General features: G+C 40.7%; 2 protein-coding genes across 3 annotated transcripts in view; one reads left to right on the top strand and one right to left on the bottom strand.

Annotated features, from left to right (window-relative positions):
* The first annotated feature begins 13,764 nt into the window (after positions 1-13,764).
* LOC129759660 (protein PTHB1) lies at positions 13,765-21,481 on the top strand. The gene is made up of 8 exons (XM_055757171.1): positions 13,765-14,156; positions 14,232-14,329; positions 18,198-18,573; positions 18,634-18,767; positions 18,822-19,716; positions 19,782-19,983; positions 20,075-20,250; positions 20,311-21,481. Exons 1-8 carry the CDS (start codon positions 13,861-13,863, stop codon positions 20,747-20,749), a joined length of 2,616 nt encoding a protein of 871 aa, XP_055613146.1. The 5' UTR covers positions 13,765-13,860; the 3' UTR covers positions 20,750-21,481.
* Positions 21,428-22,546, bottom strand: part of LOC129759659 (helicase domino) — a 22,451-nt gene continuing 21,332 nt past the window's right edge. For both annotated transcript variants that reach the window (XM_055757167.1, XM_055757170.1), the window contains one exon: positions 21,428-22,491. In XM_055757167.1, the coding sequence (XP_055613142.1) occupies positions 21,967-22,491 (525 nt within the window). In that variant the 3' untranslated portion in view covers positions 21,428-21,966. The remainder of the gene's footprint in view (positions 22,492-22,546) is intronic.

Genomic DNA, 22,546 nt, shown 5'->3' with positions numbered 1-22,546 from the left:
ATTATTTTAAATCAAAATATAACATAATTCATAAGCAACCGCTATAAAATGAGAGCTGCAGGTGGAGTTTAGAATGCTACACAGAAATAACTTAAACTAATATTCTCAATCTTGATTTGTGTTAAATATCTGTTAATTTTAATCTGTTGCTTTAAGCTCCGCCCTAAAAAGGAGGGTTCCAAATAAATCGTACGCAAACAATCCAACTAATAGAATATGGTTGTTTTTGCTCAATATGTTCTGAATTTATGCTAAAAAACTGATAAGAGAGACCACCCCCCCCCCCCCCCTGTCCTTCCCTTCCCCCTGCTGAATGGAGATCGTGATTTTTAATAATCATACCCATTTTTTCGTTCCCAAAAACCTTCTTGTATCAAATATTGTTCCATTGGTTGATAATTTTTTAAGCTTTGCAACAAAATTTATATGGAACCTCCTCCTTTCTTACCTTTTTATGCCATATTTGTTTCCATTTGTTGGCTTCGTTAGCATAAACTGAGAACTTATGCTTAAAAAAATTGTATTCGGTTCAACCCCCTCCTCCTATTTTCCCCTCCCTTTACATGTTAAGTTTTGTCCGTTTCTCGGATTTTGTGAAAAATCCACAGCAAGAAAGGAATTGTTTGACATTAAAAAAATTCTCGTATGGAAATACCATCCCTTGCTAAATTTGGTTTTATTTGCGATTTAAATTCTTGAGTTATGCATTAACATGAAAGGAAGTAACAACCCCCTTCCATTCGCCCCATTGAATGGAGGGGTGAGAATTTAGTATTCATAAAAGTATTTTTTGTACTCACAAAATTTTTGATACCAAGTTCAATTTCATTTGCTCTATTAATTCTCAAGTTATGCAAAAAAAATGTATGGTGGCCCCCCCTTTCCCCTTTATAATAGAAACATTTCTCGTATCCAAATACCCTCACATACCAAATATGGTTCAAATTTACTCGATCAGATCTCCAGTTAAACTGAAAATTGTAAGGGAGACCTCTTCTCCCCCTTTTCATCCACCTTTTTGAAGGATTGAGGGATACCAAATATTCAAAGAAGCATTTCTCGTACAAAATATCGTTCCATGCCAAATTTGGTTCCATTTGCTGTTGTAGTTCTTGAGCTATGCAATAGAAATTGTATGGAACTTCTCTCCCTCTTTTCTTTCTCCCCGCTGGAAGAAGGAAGGGGTCTCAAACAATTAGAACATGTCATGTTCCCAAATATCCGCCCATGCCAAATTGGGTCCCATTTGCTTGATTTCTATTTGAGTTATGTAAAAATTTAAAAGAGGGGCCCTCCCCCCTTTATATCTCCCTACTGGAAAGAGGGTGGGGTTTCAAATAATCATAGAAATATTTTTCGTATCCAAATACCTTCCCATGACAAATTTGGTTCCATTTGCTTTATAAGTTTTTTGAGTTATGTAAAAAAATATGAAAGAGGCCCCTCCCTCTTTCATCTGCAAAAAGGGAGGGGTCTCAAATAATCATTGAAATATTTTTCGTATCAAAATACCTTCCCATGCCAAATTTGGTTCCAATATCTTGAATAGTTTTCGAGTTATATGAAAAATTGTAATGTAGCCCCCCTCCCCCTTTCTATCACCCCACTGCGAGGAGGGAGGGGTACTTAATATTCATAGAAATATTCTCGTTCCCAAATACCACCCCATGCCAAATTTGATACCATTTGCTTGATGGGTTTTCGAGTTATGCGAAAAATTGTCTTTTGTTTGGGAGGCCCCTCCCTCCCTTCATGAGAGAGGGAGGGGTCTCAAACCATCATAGGAACCTTCCCCGGCCTCCAATACCCCCAACTACCAAGTTTCACGCAAATCGGTTCAGTAGTTTCCGAGTCTATAGGGAACAGACAGACAGACAGACAGACAAACAGAAATTCATTTTTATATATATATAGATGAATTTCTGTCTGTCTGTCTGTCTGTCTGTCTTTTTGTCTGTTCCCTATAGACTCAGAAACTACTGAACCGATTTACGTGAAACTTGTCAGGTGGGGGTATTGGAGGCCGGGGAAGGTTCCTATTATAGTTTGGGACCCCTCCCCCTAACAGGAAGGGGGGAGGGGCCTCCCAAACAAAACACAAATTTTTGCATAACTCGAGAACCAATCAAGCAAATGGTATCAAATTTGACATGGAGTGGTATTTGGGAACGAGAATATTTCAATGAATATTAAGTACCCCTCCCTCCTCTCAGTGGGGTGATAGAAAGGGAGGGGGGCTATCTTACAAATTTCACTCGAAAACTATTCAAGATATTGGAACCAAATTTGGCATGGGAAGGTATTTTGATACGAAAAATATTTCAATGATTAAATATTTGAGACCCCTCCCTTTTTGTAGTTGAAAGGGGGAGGGGTCTTTTTCATATTTTTTCACATAACTCAAAAATTTATAAAGCAAATGGAACCAAATTTGTCATGGGAAGGTATTTGGATACGAAAAATTTTTCTGTGATTATTTGAAACCCCTCCCTCTTTCCAATAGGGAGATATAAAGGGGGGGAGGGGCTCTTTTTAATTTTTACATAATTCAAATACTAATCAAGCAAATGGAATCAAATTTGGCATGGGCGGATATTAGGGAACGTGACATGTTCTAATGATTGTTTGAGACCCCTTCCTTCTTCCAGCGAGGAGAAAGGAAAGAGGGAGGGAAGTTCCATACAATTTTTATTGCATAACTCAAGAACTACAACAGCAAATGGAACCAAATTTGGCATGCAACGACATTTGGGTACGAGAAATGCTTTTTTGAATATTTGGTATCCCTCAATCCTTCAAAATGGTGGATGAAAAGGGGGAGAAGAGGTCTTCCTTACAATTTTCAGTATAACTGGAGATCTGATCGAACAAATTTGAATCATATTAGGCATGTGAGGGTATTTGGATACAAGAAATGTTTCTATTATAAATTGAAGCCCCACCTTTTTTTAGCGGAAAGATTTAAAGGGGAAAGGGGGGCTACCATAAATTTTTTGCATAACTTGAGAATTAATAAAGCAAATGAAATAAAACTTGGTATCAAAAATTTTATGAGTACAAAAAATACTTTTATTAATATTAAGTTCTCACCCCTCAATTCAATGAGGCGAATGGAAGGGGGTTGGTACTTCTTTTCAAGTTTATGCATAACTGAAGAATTTATATCGCAAATAAAACCAAATTTGACATGGGATGGTATTTCAATACGAGAATTTTTTCTATGTAAAACAATTCCTTCCTTGCAGTGGGATAATAGAATTGGAAATAAAGGAAGGGAAAAGGAAAGCTTACTTTTAACCTTTTTACACAAAATCCGAGAAATGGACAAAACTTAACATAAAAAATCATTAAAAAAAATTAAAAATTAAAAATATAAAAAAAAGACATACACCGTCTTAGCCGATTTAGGCTTTACAGACTGAATGAATGACGTGGACAACTTAAGATCAACATTTAACACCCAGTACCGAGATGGGAATCGAACCCATGCCATCAGTGGACCAGCGATTACCGTCTTACCACGATAACCACATGACCACCGAGACATACATTTTGGTATGATTCTTTGATTATCTGACACACCATCCTCCTGTCAGTGAGTAGGTACAAAGGAGGAGGTGGTTGAACCCAATACAATTTTTTTGCATAAATTCTCAGTTTATGCTAACGAAGCCAATAAATGGAAACAAATATGGCATAGAAAGATACTTGGTTAAGAGATTATTATAGACCCTTATGCTTTACAGTGTAGAGAAGAGAAGAAAGGAAGGGGTTCCATATAAATTTTGTTGTAAAGCTTAAAAAATTTCCAACCAATGGAACAATATTTGATACAAGAAGGTTTTTGGGAACGAAAAAAATGGGTATGATTATTAAAAATCACGATCTCCATTCAGCAGAGGGAAGGGAAGGACAGGGGGGTGGCCTCTCTTATCAGTTTTCTAGCATAAATTCAGAACATGTCAAGCAAAAACAACCATATTCTATTAGTTGGATTGTTTGCGTACGATTTATTTGGAACCCTCCTTTTTTAGGGCAGAGCTTAAAGAAACAGATTAAAATTATCAGATCTTAAACACAAATCAATATTCAGAATATTAGTTTAAGTTATTTTTGTGTAGCAATTCGAAACTCCAGCTGCAGCTCTCATTTTATAGCGGTTGCTTATGAATTATGTTATATTTTGATTTAAAATAATGCCAACAAAACAATAAAAAATTTGAATAAATTCTGAAAATATTATTCGATTTTGAAAGGTGTAGCAAAGCACACCGGGTCAGCTAGTATTAAATAAAAATTGAATGAGTGTTTTGATATACAAGTGTTGCATCTTACCCTGCTGCTGCAAGATGCCCCGTTTGACGGTATTTGGTAGACGATAACTGCCATAAAGAATGATGTAGAGCTAATAAAAAAAAAATTGGATAAATTATTTAAATTCATAAGCACTTCAGGTCGTAACATCCGTAATTGGTTAAAGAAAGCTCATTTCTAAATTGCATTTTTATGTTAATCTACCATTCAGCAAAGGAATAACAATCAAACTCACAGGTGTCCTCCATAGTTTCGTATCGAAAACAATGCAGAATATGGCGCGTGTGTATAAATCATACAGGTCTAATGTTATTACATTTTCCATTTTTTCCGAATCAATTCACACTTGCGTGATTGTTTCCCCGCGCCTTTTACGATGATCCGATGCAATTGGGCTCTTGCAAGTGGTAATTGATACCCACACGCCATTCAGGAATCCATATAAAGCGGAGTAAAATTACTTTCCACTTAAATTTTCATTCACAATTCACCAGGCCGCAGAACAATAAAGCCGGAGCGTGGTGTTGGAGAAGAATAACGCCAGCAAAATAAAGCAAAACAGCAATTGACTGGCATTGAAATGCACGCGCCATAAAGCTAATTAATTATAAATGTAATTCGATATGTATGCTTCGGGAACTGCCAAACAGAGAATAAAATATTAAAACCAGACACCGGCCGCCCAAAGACAACGGACTATTCGCCTCGCGCGCCGCCGTCCATTCCGGCCACTTTAGTTTTTTCCAGCGTCCAGCCAGAGTTCGCGCCCTATGTTTGCTCGATTACGCCCTGCCCTTCGCACGCCAATAATAACTCTTCGAACTCAGCCGTTGTTGTGTTGTGGTGGTGAAGTTGTGATCTCCCCTGCCTCAGTCATGATAATGATGGTGCGAAAAAGATCGATATTAGTATTCAATCAATAGCCCTCGCCTAGCGATTAGTGTAGCTCTTTATATTCAAATCAATCAAATTTACGACAGAGGCAAATATAAATATCACCACTATATTGCTCAATCACGCGCTCAATGGCCGATACGCCCCTGCACTAGCCAGCCAGAAGTCGCACCGAGGGATTCATGTCATTTATGCCGGCCTAACCAGCTAGAAGTGTGAACGGCTTTGGCAGTATAAAAAAATAAAATAAATCCCATAAGAAACAGTTCACTCCCAGACATTATTCTGGGCGGTTGATCAGCCACAATCGCCGTCATCGATCCCTGCCCTGCGTTGATCGAGTGCGATTTGCTCCCACAATACCTAAGTAATCACTTCGGAATATGAAATTACATTTTCAAAAGCTCGAGCAGCAAAAAACAACAGGTGACACCCAATCGATAAAATTTACACGCCCGGGCTGATACATCAATCTCACGTTCCCAGTATAAAAGTATCGATCGATTGAATCTTAATTGACAAAATCATAATAAGAGACAAAACAGTCGCTTAAACGACATTGTAGAATGTGTACAGCCGAACACACATTACACATGTGTAAACTGTTGGGAATCACGTCCGAGACTCGTTTTAAGGTTCGAATGGATATTTTTTTTTAAACTTTATGTACATAAAGGGAGAACACGAAATTATTGCGACCCATTCAACAGGGCATAACTTTTTAACCATTGGGTAAAAATAAACCAAATTTTGCACACTTTCTCATTGATGTGTATTGTTTACATGCTGTCAAACTCGAAGTCGTGTTTTTTTATGGCGTATTTTTTTTCGATTCCGGATTTGGATCTAGAACTGTCAGAATAAAAAAATGATTTTCGGGTTTCGAGTTATTCCATACGTAGGTGTGCGTGAGAACGAGCGCAATGTTTACATGCAGCTGTCAATTTGTTCTCCCTTCTGGATTTCTTCATTCGGTTGTTCACATCCGGATTGCCTTTTTTCGTGTCCGGATTGCACTGGACAGCAGATAGTACGATTTTGCTTGGCTGAGAGGTTCAAAATCGCGGCAATAATCATTTTCCCGTTCATAATTTCAACTGTTTTACTTTCAGCCAAAAACAGCTGTTTAATGTTTTGACAACAACGTTGAGAGTATTGGTGAACTTCTCGCAAAACTGACTTTCTTCTCAGGGCGACTCCGTCCGTTTTTCGAGCGAACCTAGGTTGCCTCTCGAGCAATAAATGAGCACGATGACAGCAGTTAGAGCGAACCTAGGTTGCCTCTAGTTTGCCTCCAGGTGAAAAAAAATACGGTATTAGATTCAAAGAAAATGGAGGTGAACCAACGCGAATCGAGAAAACAAATTCTACCCAAACACATGTCGCACCGGCAGTTGGGAAAAATGTTGAACATTCACCATTCAACCGTCTCCAGAGTGTCGAAGCGGTTCCAGGAGTGGTTGACGTTGGACCACGGCAAAGGAGCTGGAAGAAAACCGGGACCGGAGAACAAAAAGACAGAGGGAAAGGTGAAGCGGAAAATTAAAGCAAATCCCTAGGTCTCAAGCCGTGATTTAGCTAAAAAAACGGCATGTAACAGAGCTAAAGGGTGATACGGTCAAAATTTGGTCAAGGGAAAACGCGTGTAAATCGGTGAAATCGTTTATTTAAAAAATCAAATTAAATTACTTTTTCAAGTTTAATTAGTATAAAATTCAGGAAAAATATTCAGTTGGGCTTCCGCTTTTCCAAATCCGAATTGCCGGGCCTTACGCTCAACCCCTGCCATCAGATTTTGTACAGCCACCTTGTCCACCAAGCCAGTTTGCTTTGAACTGCTGCTCGTCCTTAGCAGTTTTTTTGGTCTTCTTTAGGTTCCGCTTGACAATAACCCAGAATTTCTCAATTGAGCGGAGATCTGGCGTGTTAAGAGGGTTCTTGTCCTTGGGAACCAACTGCACGTTGTTGGCGGCGTACCACTCCATGGCTTTTTTACCGTAAGATGCCAAATCCGGCCAATACAGTACGGAACAACCGTGTTTCTTCAGGAAAGGCAGCAGACGTTTATTCAAACACTCTTTCACGTAAATTTCTTGGTTGACAGTCCCGGAAGCTATGAAAGTGCTGCTTTTCAAGCCACAGGTACAGATGGCTTGCCAAACCAGATATTTTTTCGCGAACTTTGACAGTTTCATGTGCTTGAAAATATCTGTTACCTTGCCCCTTCCTTTTGCCGTATAAAACTCCTGTCCCGGAAGCTGATTGTAGTCGGCTTTGACGTAGGTTTCATCGTCCATTATCACGCAGTCAAACTTCGTCAGCATCGTCGTGTACAGCCTCCGGGATCGCGCTTTGGCCGTCGTATCTTGTTTATCATCGCGATTTGGAGTCACTACCTTCTTGTTAGTCGATAGTCCGGCTCGTTGTTTGGCTCGATGCACGGTTGTAGGCGATACACCCAGCTTATTTGCGGCATCTCGGAGAGAGAGGTTAGGGTTTCGCTTGAAACTACCGGCAACTCTCTTTGTCGTCTCAGCGGCTTCCGAATTTCGATTTCCCCCCGATCCAGACTTCCTGGCTGTCGACAAACGTTCCTCAAACACTTTAATTACATTTGTAACGGTTGATTTGGCACCATTTTAAGCGATTTTGCCAGCTTTGCGTGCAAGTAGCTCGGATTTTCGCGATGCGCGAGCAGAATTTTGATACGCTGCTCTTCTTCCTTGGACGGCATTTTGACAACTAAAGAGTGAATTCCAAAATCAAAATAGGAGCAACATTCTACACACACACACACCGTCAAAATGAGATGTGTTCAGGTTTTTTTAAATGCAAAATTGAAAGAAATGCGTCAAATTGATATTGACCAAATTTTGACCGTATCACTCTTTACGTTCAGAATGCAAAAAAGAGAACTGGACTACATACATACAAGGTATAGAACTTCCAAACCGCGGCAACAATCGCAGCTAAAACTCTGGCACGGAAGCTCTACGAGAAGATGCTGACAAAATATGGCAGCTGTGTTATGGACGACGAAACGTATGTAAAAGCCGATTTTAAGTAAATTCCGGGATTGTAGTTTTTCACCAGCAAGAGCAAGTTCGATGTGGACGACAAATTTGAGAAGAAGAAAATGTCAAAGTTCGCCTCCTAATATCTCGTTTGGCAGGACATCTGCTTTTGCGGATTGAGGAGTGAGCCTTTCGTGACAAAGGGCACAGTAAATGGCGAGATCTACAAATCTGAGTGCCTCAAAAAGCGCATTTTGCCGTTCTTGCAGCAGCACGACGAAACTCCGCTATTTTGGCCAGATTTGGCATCATGCCACTATTCTAAAAGTGTCCTGGAGTGGAATGAGGCCAATTCTGTCCATTTTGTTTCAAAGGACATGAACCCGCCAAACTGTCCGGAGCTGCGCCCGGTGGAGCAGTACTAAGCTGGAACTTCGGAAGAGCAAGAAGACAGTCAAAGACGAGAAAGGCATGGAAATGGGAAAAAAAATTAGAAACATAGTATCGGATGACACTGAAAAAACTTTGATGGAGGGTATCAAGCGAAAATGAGTTCAAATTTACACTCAATACTCCATCGATTAACTTTTCTTTCTATTTGTGAAGTACACTGGATTCTTTTTTCAATCGATATTTTACAAGACTTTAATTTAAATGATTACTAACCGCAGGCAGCGGTTTACAACTACTTGCAGTTTTCGCGTCGTTATCGCATATGTGCACCAAGTTTCACACCCGTACAGCAATACGGATTTGACGTTTGAGTTGAAGATTCGAATGTTCGTTCGTAGAGATATCTGACGTGTGCGCCAGATGTTCCGGAGACTCGCAAATGCAAATCGGCCTTTCTGATCCGGCTGATCTAGCTTTTCTGATTCGATGTCTTACTTGGTACCACCATCAGGCGTTATCTGGCTACCAAAATACTGGAAGCACTCCACTTTCTCAACCTGTTGCCCAGCTACCACGAAATTGGAAGGATTTTCTGTGTTGATTCCCATCGACTTGGTCTTTCCGACATTGACTTTGAGACCTTGGAGCTTTCGGTGAGTTCGTCGAGTTTGCTCTGCATATCCTATTGTGTTTGGGCGAGCAAAACAATATCGTTCGCCAGGTTAAGGTCGTTGAGTTGCTCCGTTCATAAAGGATTCCACGGCAATCCTCGGTTCGATGCACAGTCGATCGATTCAGTCAGAATCTCATTCATTACGATTAGAAAAAGTAGCGGTGATAAGATAATCCCTGTCTCACTCCAGCAGTTAACGGGATTGGATCGAACAAGACACCGTCGTGCAAGACCTTGCACGAAAATGCCTCGTACTATGCTTCGATGAGATGGACTAGTTTCTCTGGGACTCCTCGTCGTCTTAGAGCAGCCCAGATGTTGTCGTGGTGCAGTCGGTCAAAATCAACGAACACCAACAGAAGAGAGTGCTGGAATTCGTTAATTTGTTATAGTATGATTCGTAGCGTTGTGATGTAATCCACACATGATCGGAATCCAGCTTGTTGCCGTCGGAGTGTAGCGTCGATTTTCTCCTGGATTCCCCCTTTTTTCCACCTTTTTTGGGACCTTTACGAGCATACCCTGCATTCAGTCGGCCGGAAATGTTGCAGTATCCCAGATGTCTGCAAAAAGACGGTTCAACATTTAAGCTGACAAGGCAGGGTCAAGGACAAGGATGTAATCGATCCCAGATTTTCATGTCTTTGATTGTCGCTTCTATTTCAGCCAGCGAAGGCGCTTCGGAGATGACGTCAATAATGCGACTTACTGTTGGCGCTTCGAGCTGCCGGTTCTGTTGGCCATCGCTATTCGTGACTCGAAAGAGTTGTTCGAAGTGCTCAGTCCATCGTTTGAACTGACCTGTTCGATCGGTCAATAACTGACCCACTCGGTCTGTTAGCGGCATTCTAGCATTAGTCCTTGCACCACTAAGGCGGCGAAAAACGTCATAAAGTAATCGGATATCTCCAATGGCGGCGAATCTTTCTTCGTCTTCGGTTAGAGAGTTTGTCCAGGCTCTCTTGTATCGTCTACAAACTCGTTTAACTGCATTTTCCAGCTCCGCATATCGTAAGCGAGCGGCTTTTTTGGCTGACCCGGTACATGCCTGCTCAATTCCGACTTTCGCCTTTCTCCGATCATCTAGCATCCTCCAAGTTTCATCCGACATCCATTCACTTCTTCTTCCACAAACTTTACCGAGAGTACCATGGCTTGTCGTGATAAAAGCATTCTTGATTCCACACCACTGTACTTCGGCTGTTACGTCTGTCGGCAGCTCCGAGGCTCGGAATTCTAGCTGTTCAACGTATGCCCTTTTCATCTCTGAATGCTCCAACCGATGGACGTCGTATCGACACCCGATTTTCTCCCAGCGCCGTTGCACACGCGCTATGTCTGCGCTACGTCTGTTGCGGACATCAAGAAGGCTTCTCCTCCTTTTCGGTTGAAGCAGATGTGGTCAGTTTGATTTTCTGTTTGGTCATCTTGGAATACCCAAGTGAACTTATGTGCCGGTCGATGGGGGGGAGAGCGATCCACCAATCACCATGTTGTTGTTGCCACAAAATTCTACAAAAAGCTCTCCGTTTTCGCTCATCTGTCCTAGACCATGGCGCCCCATGATGCGCTCAAGGTCGTGATTGTCGGAGCCAATTTTTGCGTTGAAGTCACCTAAATAAGTGGATTTGAATCCCTTCAGATTTTTTTCTTCCACGCTGTTCAACTGACTGTAAAACTGCTCTTTCTCCTGCAAATTGGCAACGTCAGTTGGCGCATAACACTGGCTGAACCATTGTAAGGTTTCTAACCCGTGTTCTAAATCTGGCTACGATTATTTATTCGTTTATCGGTTCCCATCTAATGAGGGCCACATGGGCTGCGGGCGTAACAGGAAACCAACTCCTTGTTCCTGAGTAGCTTGTTCTCTTCGTATGCCAGAGTAAGTAGCAGGACTTGCCCGGACTCGTATGTGTCTTGTGTGCTCCTGTGTTGGGCCAACGGATTTCACTCAGTCCCAGAATTTCCAGCTTGAGACGGCTAGCTTCTCTAGCAAGTTGAGCCAGCTTGCCTTGTTAGGCAAGGGTTAAAACATTTCAAGTTCCAATTCGTGTCCGTGTTTTCATGCTAAAAGTCGTCGCCAAAGTTCCAGGTCGGTCATTTCTTTCGGATTCCGTAACAATTTCAAATCGGGAGCAGTAGGTTGTTAGCCTAAAGTCCTTATCCCGCGATGGGGCTGCCATCTTGGACTTAGCTGGCGGGAGCCGCATTTCAAAAATTCAGCCGCTCGCTGCGAGACAGACGCTGTTTGAGCCGCCCCTGACCTGGAGAACAGACGCGTGTGTACACCTTCTTAGTCTGCATGCGAACCAAGCATAAGAAGTAAGTAAGCAAATAAGTAATTAAGTATAAGCAAGTAAGTATGTAAGTCAGTAAATCAGTAATTAAGGAAATATGTAAGTAAGTAAATAAGTCAGTAATATAGTAAATATGTAAGTAAGTAAATAAGTCACTTAGTAAGTAAGTCAGTGAGTAAGTAAGTAAATAAGTTAGTAAGTAAGAAAGTAAGTAAGTAAAAAAGTAAGTAAGTGAGTAAGTGATTATGTGGTTAAGTAAGTAAGTATGTAAGGAGGTAAGTTAGTTAGTAAGTGTGTGAGTAAGTAAGTGAGTGAGTAAGTAAGTAAGTAAGTAAGTTTGTATAAGAGTATGTAAGAAGTAAATACCTACATCTACGAATGGAAGTAAATAAATTTTAATGTAAGCAAGCATTCTCTGTACAATATCTGAAAACATTCATTCGTGAGTTTTAAAATTTTGTTGAAATCAAGTTTTTAACAGGCTTCATTTTTCTCATCTTGCCCAAAAGGAGACAGTGAACTTTCTCGCTCCTTATAATTGTGAGGAGATTTTAAATGAGCATTTTATCATCTGCTGCTGAGAGAGCCAAGAGAATTTTTTCGCTTTAATGTGCGATTGAACCGTCCTCTTCCTATATGAAATTATGGAACATTGGTCCCAGCAAGTGCTGAAATAAACCACAACCGAAGCGTCCACCTCTGTTCGGTCGTTGATTTCTCAGCCAGTAACTGAGAAGCTGATGAACATTTCTCCCTTCGAGAATGAGATTGGGTGACTGCGTTTTTGAAATGCTCTGCAACAAAACGTGAGCTTCTTGATCGGTTTAAGTGTGAGAAAGCATGATTCTCTAAGGCGTTTGACAATCAAATGAGAAAAAGTGAGCAAAAATCAAGAGAATCGAAGAAGCCTGGTTTTTAATCAGCCGATAAAAATTCAAAATATTTTAGTGAACTTTGAGTCAGCACTGAAACCTCTTACTGACCTCTGATCTGGCTGATCAGCTCAACAAACTCTAAACCTCTTAAGTTATTTTGCTTTAAAGTTCAGTATGAAAATATCATCGACCGGAATACTAGAAGTGCTTTTACCCTAGAGTGAAAACAAACGATAAACATGCCTTTGAGCAGTGAACTAAAAATATCCACTTGTAAAACATTAATCATTTTTCGCGTACGGACCTAACCTATCCTAAAGTGTGCTTGCAGCAGCAGCAAACACTTGATCTGCGTGGGTCGTGGAACAGAGCGATTTCGCATACCGGATCAGAATGAACTTACATACATGTATTCCCACACATGATTTGTATCACTTGCCCGGTATTGCCCGGAATTATTCCGTAAACGATTCGCGTCTGCACGTTGGCTTTCACAGTGGTTTATGGGAAATGTTGGTTTTTCATGAAAAAAAACCTTGAGTTTAATGATGACATTTATCAAGACAATTAGCTGTTAAAATTTTTTCCTAATCTTTTTAATTTTGATTTTCTATTTCTTAATTTCCTCGGAACTTATTGTTTCACTATGCCGAAATCAACGACGTTCCGGTAGAAGAGAAGGAAAAAAAACACTCGAATAATCATAAGTCTCGACGATGGCTTCCATGCGGGACATTCCTGCGCCTATTCTATCAAAATCCTATTATTTATGGTCTTAATTACTGTCGCAGCTCTCGTAGGACAGCGGTTTTGCATTTCACACCTTCGCTGTGCAGCCGTTTGTCAATTTTAAACAGCAGCAAGGCGATGTTTTGCTCGACACTGACGTTCCCGAAATTGTTCAACCTTGCGTGTTTCTAGAGGAATGTTTAAAGAAATGAAGGTGCATTTCTTCAAGAATGTATGAGAAAATCGTCTTAAAAATTCACATATTTTCAGTATAAAGAACGATATTTTTTCGGTTCTTCAGTAGAAATTACGGGGATAATAAAGACAAATGGTTTATTTTTGAAAAAATCATAAAGATGCATGAAATCTTATATCAATTTTTTTTTTAAAGTATGCCAACATAAAAAAAAAATTTAATTTTTTGAAATTGATAGATGTCACAATTAGTTGACCAAATCATGTGAACAATTTTGTTTTAGTTTTTCTAGTGTATGTATATAACGTTGATAACATTGGTTTATGAAGGGATGTTTGCCTGTTACTATGGCAACATGTGGCGCTAAACACATAAATTTCCTCGCAAAAACTTGCTTAATCAGGCAAAACAAACTGCGTCTAGTTGCAGCAAAAGTACATCAGAAAACCATTGGCAGAAATTTTTAGCGAAGAAAATGTCTCTTTTCAAAATGTGTAATTGGTGGAAAACCCAGTGCCCAGATGTGGAACCTAATTACGATTCGTTTTCGCTTCACTGCACCCGTCTCTGCATCGAGGAAGGTGAAAAGGATAGCATCATTGTGGGTTCCCATTCGGGACACCTTTCGATTTATCAACCCTCGTATAAAACCCCCCAAGATGAGTCCGAGGAGGACCAGCAGTTCGAGAACGTTTTCCAGCATTCGGATGTGGTGTTGGAAATAAAACTACCCCATCCGGTGATCGGAATCACCAGTGGAAAGTTTACCACGTACACCAACCTTTGGAACTGCATTGTGCAGCAACGGGAAGTGATGGTTTTTGATGGGTCTCATGTTTCTTTCAGTGCCTCCAAGTCCGATACCCGGTTGCATGTTGCCATTTTGCATCCGATGAAGGTGGCCATCTACCAGATATTGACGGTGGACGGAATTGCCGACCATGGTGAGTGCGAATTAATCCCTTATTTACAGTGTCTGGCACAAAAACGCTATTTCACAAATCGCTAATTGGCCACTAATTTTTGGTGAGTGGACAAATTTCCGCGCTAAATTTTCGTGACCTAGCTTATAACGAAGTTTCGCTAATTGTTAACAGTTATGCCAAATATTGAAAATCAAACCACGAAATTCTGAATGCAATTTTTAAATCTGCTCGACAAATTTTACCGCAAAGCGAAATGTGCAATTTGAAGTTCAAAACTTTAAAATAAAACTAGAATTGTAGGTCTCCAGATACTGGTGGTTCAAGTTGCTTGCTTTGACGAGTTTTGCGAAATTAGTTCATTTTTTCTTCTCCCGATTATTTATCTAGACACTATCGATGAGGTCAGATGTGCGACAGTCTCGGGAAACCTCTATGAGATTCGTCGGGATCCACACTAAGTACAAGAAATGTAGTTTATTTGGTTTCTCTGGAGCCACCGCTGATAAGGAAACCCAGCTCTTTGTATAATAGAGGTATTTAACTTTTTTTAACTAAGACCTAGAACAATCCAACCTCATTGTCAGACTTCGATTTTGGGAAGCGCTGAGGTTCCTCATCAGCGGTGGCACCAGAGGATCTGAAAAAAACTTATTCTAATTGTTGGGTCCCAGTATCTAATCTTTTGGAGAGTTGATTCTAGACTAAGTTTGCCAGAATGAAAATCTGGCCAGAAGAAAACCTGGCAAAATCCGGGCATTTGATTTCAAAATTGCCGACCAAAATTCGGGCAATATCCGGGCAATTGTGGTCAAAACCTAGGGATTACACATCGAAAATAAAGAAAAAAAACTTGAAAAAACAAATTTTTCATTCCAGTTTGTCAGCAGATTTTATATCGTATTTATGGCTTATAAAACCTTTCATGATTATTTTTATGATACTCCTCGAAAAATTTCGAATTGGGTGCATAAATAAAAAAAATTACAACAGAATTTGTTTTAAGTTGGATTTAAGAATGAGAATATCCGGGAAAACCCCGGGCTTTTCCAATGAAATCCGAGCAATCGGTCCGGATCGGACTTTTCTTAAATTTTATATTGAATATCCGGGCAAACCCGGATAAATCCGGGCAATCTGGCAACCTTACTCTAGACTGGGGTTACCATATGCTGCAACGCCAAAAAGAATACATTATGAATTTTTCCAAAACAGTACAGAAAAAAGTCGTTTTTCATGAACCATAATGTTTTAGGTTATTGAAATACCGCAAATTTGCTGCCAGTTACGTGACTTACATGCTAAAGCCTTAGTATTTTCATTAATCAATCAAAGTTCGTTAAAAGACTAGCTAAATGTACCAAATTTACGAACAGATTCGTATTATGGTATAAGTTTTTTTTGTTTAAATAAGTTATAACGGGTGTTAAATAAAAAATGAGAATTTTTTCAATCACATTTGAAAAAATTGTTATTTTTTTTAATCGATTTAAGTATTTTTTATTAATAACATAATGTTTTTTTTTTTCAAAAAAATGTCAGTGAATGTTTGAGTAAGGGCCGTGGTCTGATGTTCGACGCAACTTTGTCGCGATGCTCTCACAAGAACGTTGTACGGCACTTACGTCCATTTTCCGGATACAATTTCGGATTCTTGTAGTCAGTTGCTTCGTGTCCTTGGCCCTCCAATTGTTTTTATACACTAGGGCACTGAGTGAGCCAAAGACATCCTCTATTGGGCGGCACTGGGGCAAGTTTGTTGGGTTACGATCTTTCGGCACGAACGGTATCTTTTCTCCTCAAGGTACGCCAGCCAGCCAGAACGAATGACGTCTCGCGGTATTTTTTGGTCATCCACCGACACTGTGATTTAACCGTCTCAATCTGCTCCTCCGTGTACTCCGGCGACCTCGTCTTCTTCTTGCAGACGATTCCTTCCATCTTGAAGGTAGAATGGATCAATACGTGGGAGCAGCCATATTTCCGACCGGCGTCACGCAGGCTGGTTGCGTCCTTGTTGTCAAACAGCTTCTTTAACGATTTCTTCCTCTGCTTCGTCATTATCGTCACCGGACGACCACTTCCGACCTTCCGCTCTACGTACAGGGAACCCAGGATACGATATACCGTACTGATAGGTACATTTTCTTCCTTAAAAAGTGCCACCGTGAACTTTTTTCCTTGCTGGAAATGCGTTTCGTAGAACCGTACAATGCGTTAGCGGAGCACTGTTTCGACCCCATCTTTGCTTTGACTAAATTCAAACTAGCAAAACCAAACACGCCTACTGTTTCTAGGGAGCCCAAAGAGCAATTTTCTTGGAGAAAGAAAATTTTACGCTCTTTATTTGAGTTACTGAAAGGTATTGAAAACATTCTCATTTTTTATTTAACACCCGTTACGACGATTTGCTTTAATAATGATTTTTTATGATTATGGCTGACGATTCGTTTGTTTTAAAGAGGGGATGCAGTTTCTGTTTCTTATCAATTCCTAAGGAGCACGCGCTAAAGAATGTTTGCCTTACCGTCTGGAGTTCCTCAAAGGAACCATCTCGGACCCCTGCTGTTTATAATCTTCGTGAATGACCCGTGATCAGCACTTCAATCCGATACACTCTTTTACGCCGATGATCTGAAGATTTTCCGAAAGATCCAACACGCTGTTGACTGTCTGGCCCTTCTATGCTAGCAATGCTAGCAAACGTAAAAAGTGCAAGATTATAAACTTCTCTCGTGCAAGAAGTACGATCCATTTTGACTATCAACTAACCGGAGTTCGGCTCAGGGCACACCACCGTCTTGAACGAGTTCAACGATGTTTCCTAAGGTACGCTCTACGGCGTCTTCCCTGGAATGACCCGATCCAACTCCCTTCGTATGAGGAAAGGTGTGCTCTGATATGCCTAACCTCACCTACAACCTAAATTTGACACATTGTTCAACAGTATTGACAGTGCTTACATTTTACAACGCGTTGATATTTATGTACCATGTAGATTTTTCGGAACAGATTGCATCAATGCAGCTTGCAGAGTAGAGATTTTTTTTTTATCTGTTGGAGGGGAGTTGGAATTCGATGGCAATAAGTAAAATCAGCGATGCTTCCGAGAAAACAGAACATTGCTTGGGTAAATGTCCTTTGATTGAAATTTTTTCACTGTAGCAGCCGATGCCAACAGAGCCGTCTAAAGCGGCAGATCCTGTGTAAATCGCATGATGATTTTTGTAATTGGTGTTTATCAGATGATTGAACATGGTTCTTGCTTTAGAAAGGGGATCGCTTACACGAAAAGCATTTTTCATAGTTAGGTCACGCTGCAAATGATGATCATACCAAGTTAGTGAAGGTCGGCCATAATAGAAAGTGTTGGGCTTGTGCGAAACACACCAGAACAAAGTAGTATTCCGTTATTGTAAACGGGTTGAAGAAGTTTGATTGTGGGTGCACCTTCATTGCTAACGACGCATGGACAACATATTAAGAGAAAAGTCAACGCGCATTGCGAAGAGGATGGAACGTTTTTGAAACCGAAAGTCAACCTCAAAGGTTTATAATGTCGAATTTCGACACGAAGTGCAAACTTGCAAAAACACATCGTAAAATTACAAGACTGTCAAAAATCGACACTATGAATTTATGAGAATGGCTTTCGGTTTCGAAAGCACTCTTTTTGAGTTCCAACGCATGATGGACCAAGAGTCTCAGCATGTCGCATCGCGCGTTGGAACGTAGATGGAGCGTTTTCGAAACCGAAATGCATTTGCACAAACTATAGTTGTTGATTTTCGCTACTAAATGTAAATTTTTCGAAATATCTTATTTGAAACTATTTCTTCAGGGAAGAACCACCATATTGATTTCCTTATTTGGATTTGGATCTTTACAGGCGATCACAGTACTCTACACTTACTCTACGAACACCAGCTCACGAAGCCCGCTTTTTCGTTTTGCCGGGGTAATTTCGGCGGTGTTAAAGGTCGAGACTTCCTCTGCATTCAGCACCTGGACTGTTCGTTGCGTTTCTTCGAGCAGGACGGTATCAGCTTCGAGTGCAGCCTTGCCGGAGATCGTAATATACCTTCACCGATCACGTACGTCGCCCGGGTGGACTGTTTCGTGACCATTTCTCCAGCTTGGGAGCTTGAGTGCTACCGCTACCAGGATCTATCCGAGACGAACGAAAAACTTCGTCGTAGTGATCCCATCTGGTCGGCCTGTGTCGGCGAGTACGCTCTGGATCTAAGTGTTCATCAAATTTCGAAGTGAGTGGATTGTTTGAATATATTATTGGAATGTTGATGAAATCCTTCCAATCTTTTCAGCACTGAATCCCTTATCGTTATTCTGGGAGAGAACAACATCCTATGTTTCACAGATACTGGTAGAATAAGGTTTGTGAAGAAGTTGGATTTCTCTCCAATATGCTACTGTTCGTTTGTTATTGGCTGGTATTGGGGTGAGTGTATCACGAGAATTGAAAACTTTTATTAAAACTTCGATTGTTTTCTAGAGCCCGATGCACGATTGTTGTTAGCCGTGGTTTCCGAAAGCGGATCGTTGTTGCTATACGAAGGTAATCAAATAATGTGGTCTGCAGAGCTACAAGAAATACCGGTCGCCATTGGAAGAGCCAACGTAACCGAGTTGCCGGGAGCCTTGATAACCCTGGACAGCACCGGAGTCCTTTGTGTTGGATACTTGGGATCGGAACCACATCTGTTCAAAGTACCTCCTTTGAATTTAGCTCCCTTCGAGATTGAAAAATGCCAAAGGGAGATGTTGGAGCTAGAAAAAGAAATCCAATCTGGGGTCGACTTTAGCGACATCAGTCTCTTGAACGCTGCTGCCGAACGTGATGTTGCGTTGCATGTGTTAGTTGATTCGAATTTAGAAAAATGTACTCATAAGGGTAATGTAGTTTATGAAAGTCACTCCCTGCAAATGTGTCAAATCGCCGTCACAGCTAAGGTCAGGATTAATCTTGAGCTTCTTCAAATACTTGTGTCAGTAGACCCAGCTTTAAAATGTACCAAAGAAATGTTCATGTTTATAGATGTAACTGCAGATAGCGTGCAACAGTTATCGGCGTGGGTTTATCCGAATGAGCCGGTGACTCCTGGTAGTTCAGATATACTCATAACATGTTCCTACACAAATAAACAAGGTATAACGAGAGTTCAACAGAAAAGTAGCTCGTTGCCGATGAAAATGTTTGTCAAAACAAGCCAAGCTTCAAAGGAAGGATCCCATAAAGTCACGCTCACTGTCCACGATGCCAATGAAGGTCTCCAAAGGCTTTTTCCTGAGTTTATGAGTGAAGGAAGTCCGCATGCTTTAGGACTTACGTCATTACTTACTGGAAGCAAGGTAACGATTGTTGCTGCTAAGAACACAAACCGTTATCGGTAAGTTGAATGGGTAAATACTAGGTAGTATACAACTCCTTGTTTAATACATTTTTCGATTTCAGCGTTCAATCTGAAGACCTTTACTCCATCCCTATTGTTGTGAACTCCTTGGTGGAGCGAATCATTCAAATCAATCCTGAATCCTCCAGGGACTCCAAGAAACAGACTCTAAAGGTATCAATATCGTCGTATCCCCCCGTTGATGATCTACTGGGTGCCATCGATGAACATTACCAACTAAGGGAAAAACTGAAAAAGAAATCAGTAAGTTCGTTTGACGATACCCATAAGCTTTAAGCAAACGGTTCCCGTTTATGAATTTAATAATCTTTTATTTCTGATACACCCACGCTAGAACGAATTGGAAATTCAGACCGGCCAAATGAGACTTTTCCAGCGACGGTTTGTGGTCAAGCTCCAGGAACGTTCCATACGGGCCCTTGATGGAGTTTTGATGCTGCTCAAGAAAAACCATATGGAAATTTCCAAAACTTGCAACCAAATGAAAGCAGTCCAAAACGAAATAAAAATGTAATGTTTTATTCATTTGTAAATAAAATTAAAATATTAAATTTCCTAATTAATTTGTAGATCGCAAATTAAATTGACTGGATTGTTAAGCCTGTTCGAGGCTAGTTTTGTTCATTCGGACATAGCGTTGAAGTACCTGGAAACCGTAAAATCCATCTTTGCCAGACCGGTCTTCGACTGCACGGATCAGGGCTGGGAAGATGTTGCGCAGTCAATGGTTAAATTTCTCTCTCAGAGTGGACCGTTTCGAACTGCCAGCGGAATTTCTTCGTTCGACGAAAAGTTTATCTTCACCTTGGACGAAAGCTTCCAGCTTGATGCGTTCAAGAAACAGTTTGCCACTTTGCTGGCACGGATAGGAGAGAAACGATCCAAAAGTGGACGTAGCAGCGCCGATTTCGAAGAGGAACTTGAAGCAGACGAAGGCAACGACGAAACCACTGCTACGAAGAGCGAATGGATCAGCTATGAAAAGCCTAGCGATATGCTGCCGGTGTGAGACTGAAAGGAATTCATCGTGAGTGGTATTTGGGCTGTAACGCTTATTTGTTGAGTTATGAGCTCGTGGTCGATGGTCATAGTTATTATGGTCGTAGTTATATCACCCCCCAAAAATTCACCCAGAATACGACGTAGCATGCATTATGATAAGCTACCCTTATCTGTTGACAGCAAAGGAATCTGGATTGTTGAACCAAGTAAATAAAACTGCATCGCTGAAGCTACCACATTCAATATCAACGGACCCGAAATCCTTATTTCAACCCGATCCCCAATATTACTTAACGAGAACTCATTAGAAATCTGGAATTAATAAAGTCGGGTCGTGAAGATAAGAAATTCCCACACAACTGTTGAATTTAGGTAGTTGGTAGAGAAGGAGCTAACGAAACCACGCTACAGGAAGCAACCACCGACGGAAGACAGAAATCTGTACTCTGAATGGTCTTAATTATTCCAATGAACTTGGGGGAAAGGATTCATACCGCTTGCTAATAACACAATTTTTGTAAACTTTTCAGATTAAACGGGGAACAAGAGTCTTTCAAATGTGACATTCGAGCTCGTGTATCGCACATTCGATTCCATTAAAGGCAGAGGATAAAGGTCGCGAGTTTTTGAGTTCGTCTTTGTAAAATGGATGTGAAAAATCAACAGAACTAAACCAAAGGCGTCATTATTGTATTAACCATTTATTGTACACTTTTTAAGAAACAAAGAGATGGAAAGGGCACAGCTTACACTAAAGTTTTTACTCTAAAATTATAGACATTTAAATAAATTATTAAATCTCTTGCTTCTGTTTATGCCAGCAGATTCTGCTTCGATGATAACTAAGTTAACTAAGAAAGTTTCACAAAAAGAAACTTTATACATTCATTGTCGAAAGGAACCCTAATGTTTAAATTTACAAGTTGCATTTGCACAAAACCTATCCGAAGATAGATACCGAACTTCATTTCAGGATTTGTAGTTTCTTTAAGTTACTGGTTAACCCAAATAAAATTTTACAGGAATGATGTCTCGTTTTGAATATTATTGATATCGGATTGTATATTGTGTAGGTACGAAAACTTACAGACGACAAAATTCAAACCATTCCCCTTTGCAGTGCAATACTGTTAAGTATTCAAAATCTGAATTCTAAGATAGTTTATATTGGACACCTGTATGATGATCAACGATAATAAATTCCCTTGATCTGAACTGGGTGCCCTATTTGCCACTAGGAGATTGTTTTTTCTTGATCATACTCACTTGTTGAGCTGCTGTGGCTTGTTGTACCACCGCAGAACTACCATCGCCGGAAGAACCGGCAACAGAAATTGATGCACCGGCAGTCGATGCAATTATCTGCGGTGCTTGCCCTGACGATATTTGCAATACCGATTGGTTCTGTGCGGCCTGTGATTGCTGCTGCTGAGCTTGGCTGATGGTAGTCACTGTGCCAACCTGTTGCACTGCCTGCTGTTGTAGTTCGGCGTTACTAGTGGCAGCAGATACGGTTTGAGGTTGTTGTACCGTCACTGCGACCAGAGAACCACTGGAAGTTTGCAAACGCACTGGGCTGGCATTCTGCCGTTGGTTTTGTTGGTTTTGGAGGGCGGTAAGTATCGCTTGCTGCTGCTGCGCTGGAGTTGCCCCAGCAGCAACCTTAATGGTTCCGATGTTTTGCGTTGGAACATGGGCCCTTATGTTACCCGCTGCAATGGCTTGGGCAGCAGAAGTTGCAGTGACGACCTACGATTTTAAAAAATGTGATGATGCTTAATGGGAGCAATTTTTTTAACAAATG

The sequence above is a fragment of the Uranotaenia lowii genome, unplaced genomic scaffold (assembly GCF_029784155.1).
Source record: "Uranotaenia lowii strain MFRU-FL unplaced genomic scaffold, ASM2978415v1 HiC_scaffold_236, whole genome shotgun sequence".
Classification (NCBI taxonomy): domain Eukaryota; kingdom Metazoa; phylum Arthropoda; class Insecta; order Diptera; family Culicidae; genus Uranotaenia; species Uranotaenia lowii.
The sequence above is the reverse complement of the archived record's forward strand: the minus strand, read 5'-3'. Positions and strand labels throughout refer to the sequence as shown.

Excerpts from the sequence above, each read along its gene's own strand:
- LOC129759660 (XM_055757171.1), top strand. The coding sequence starts at position 13,861 with ATGTCTCTTTTCAAAATGTGTAATTGGTGGAAAACCCAGTGCCCAGAT. Across the intron at positions 14,330-18,197 it reads GGACGGAATTGCCGACCATG|GCGATCACAGTACTCTACAC; the intron begins GTGAGTGCGAAT and ends GGATCTTTACAG. Across the intron at positions 19,717-19,781 it reads AAGAACACAAACCGTTATCG|CGTTCAATCTGAAGACCTTT; the intron begins GTAAGTTGAATG and ends TTTCGATTTCAG.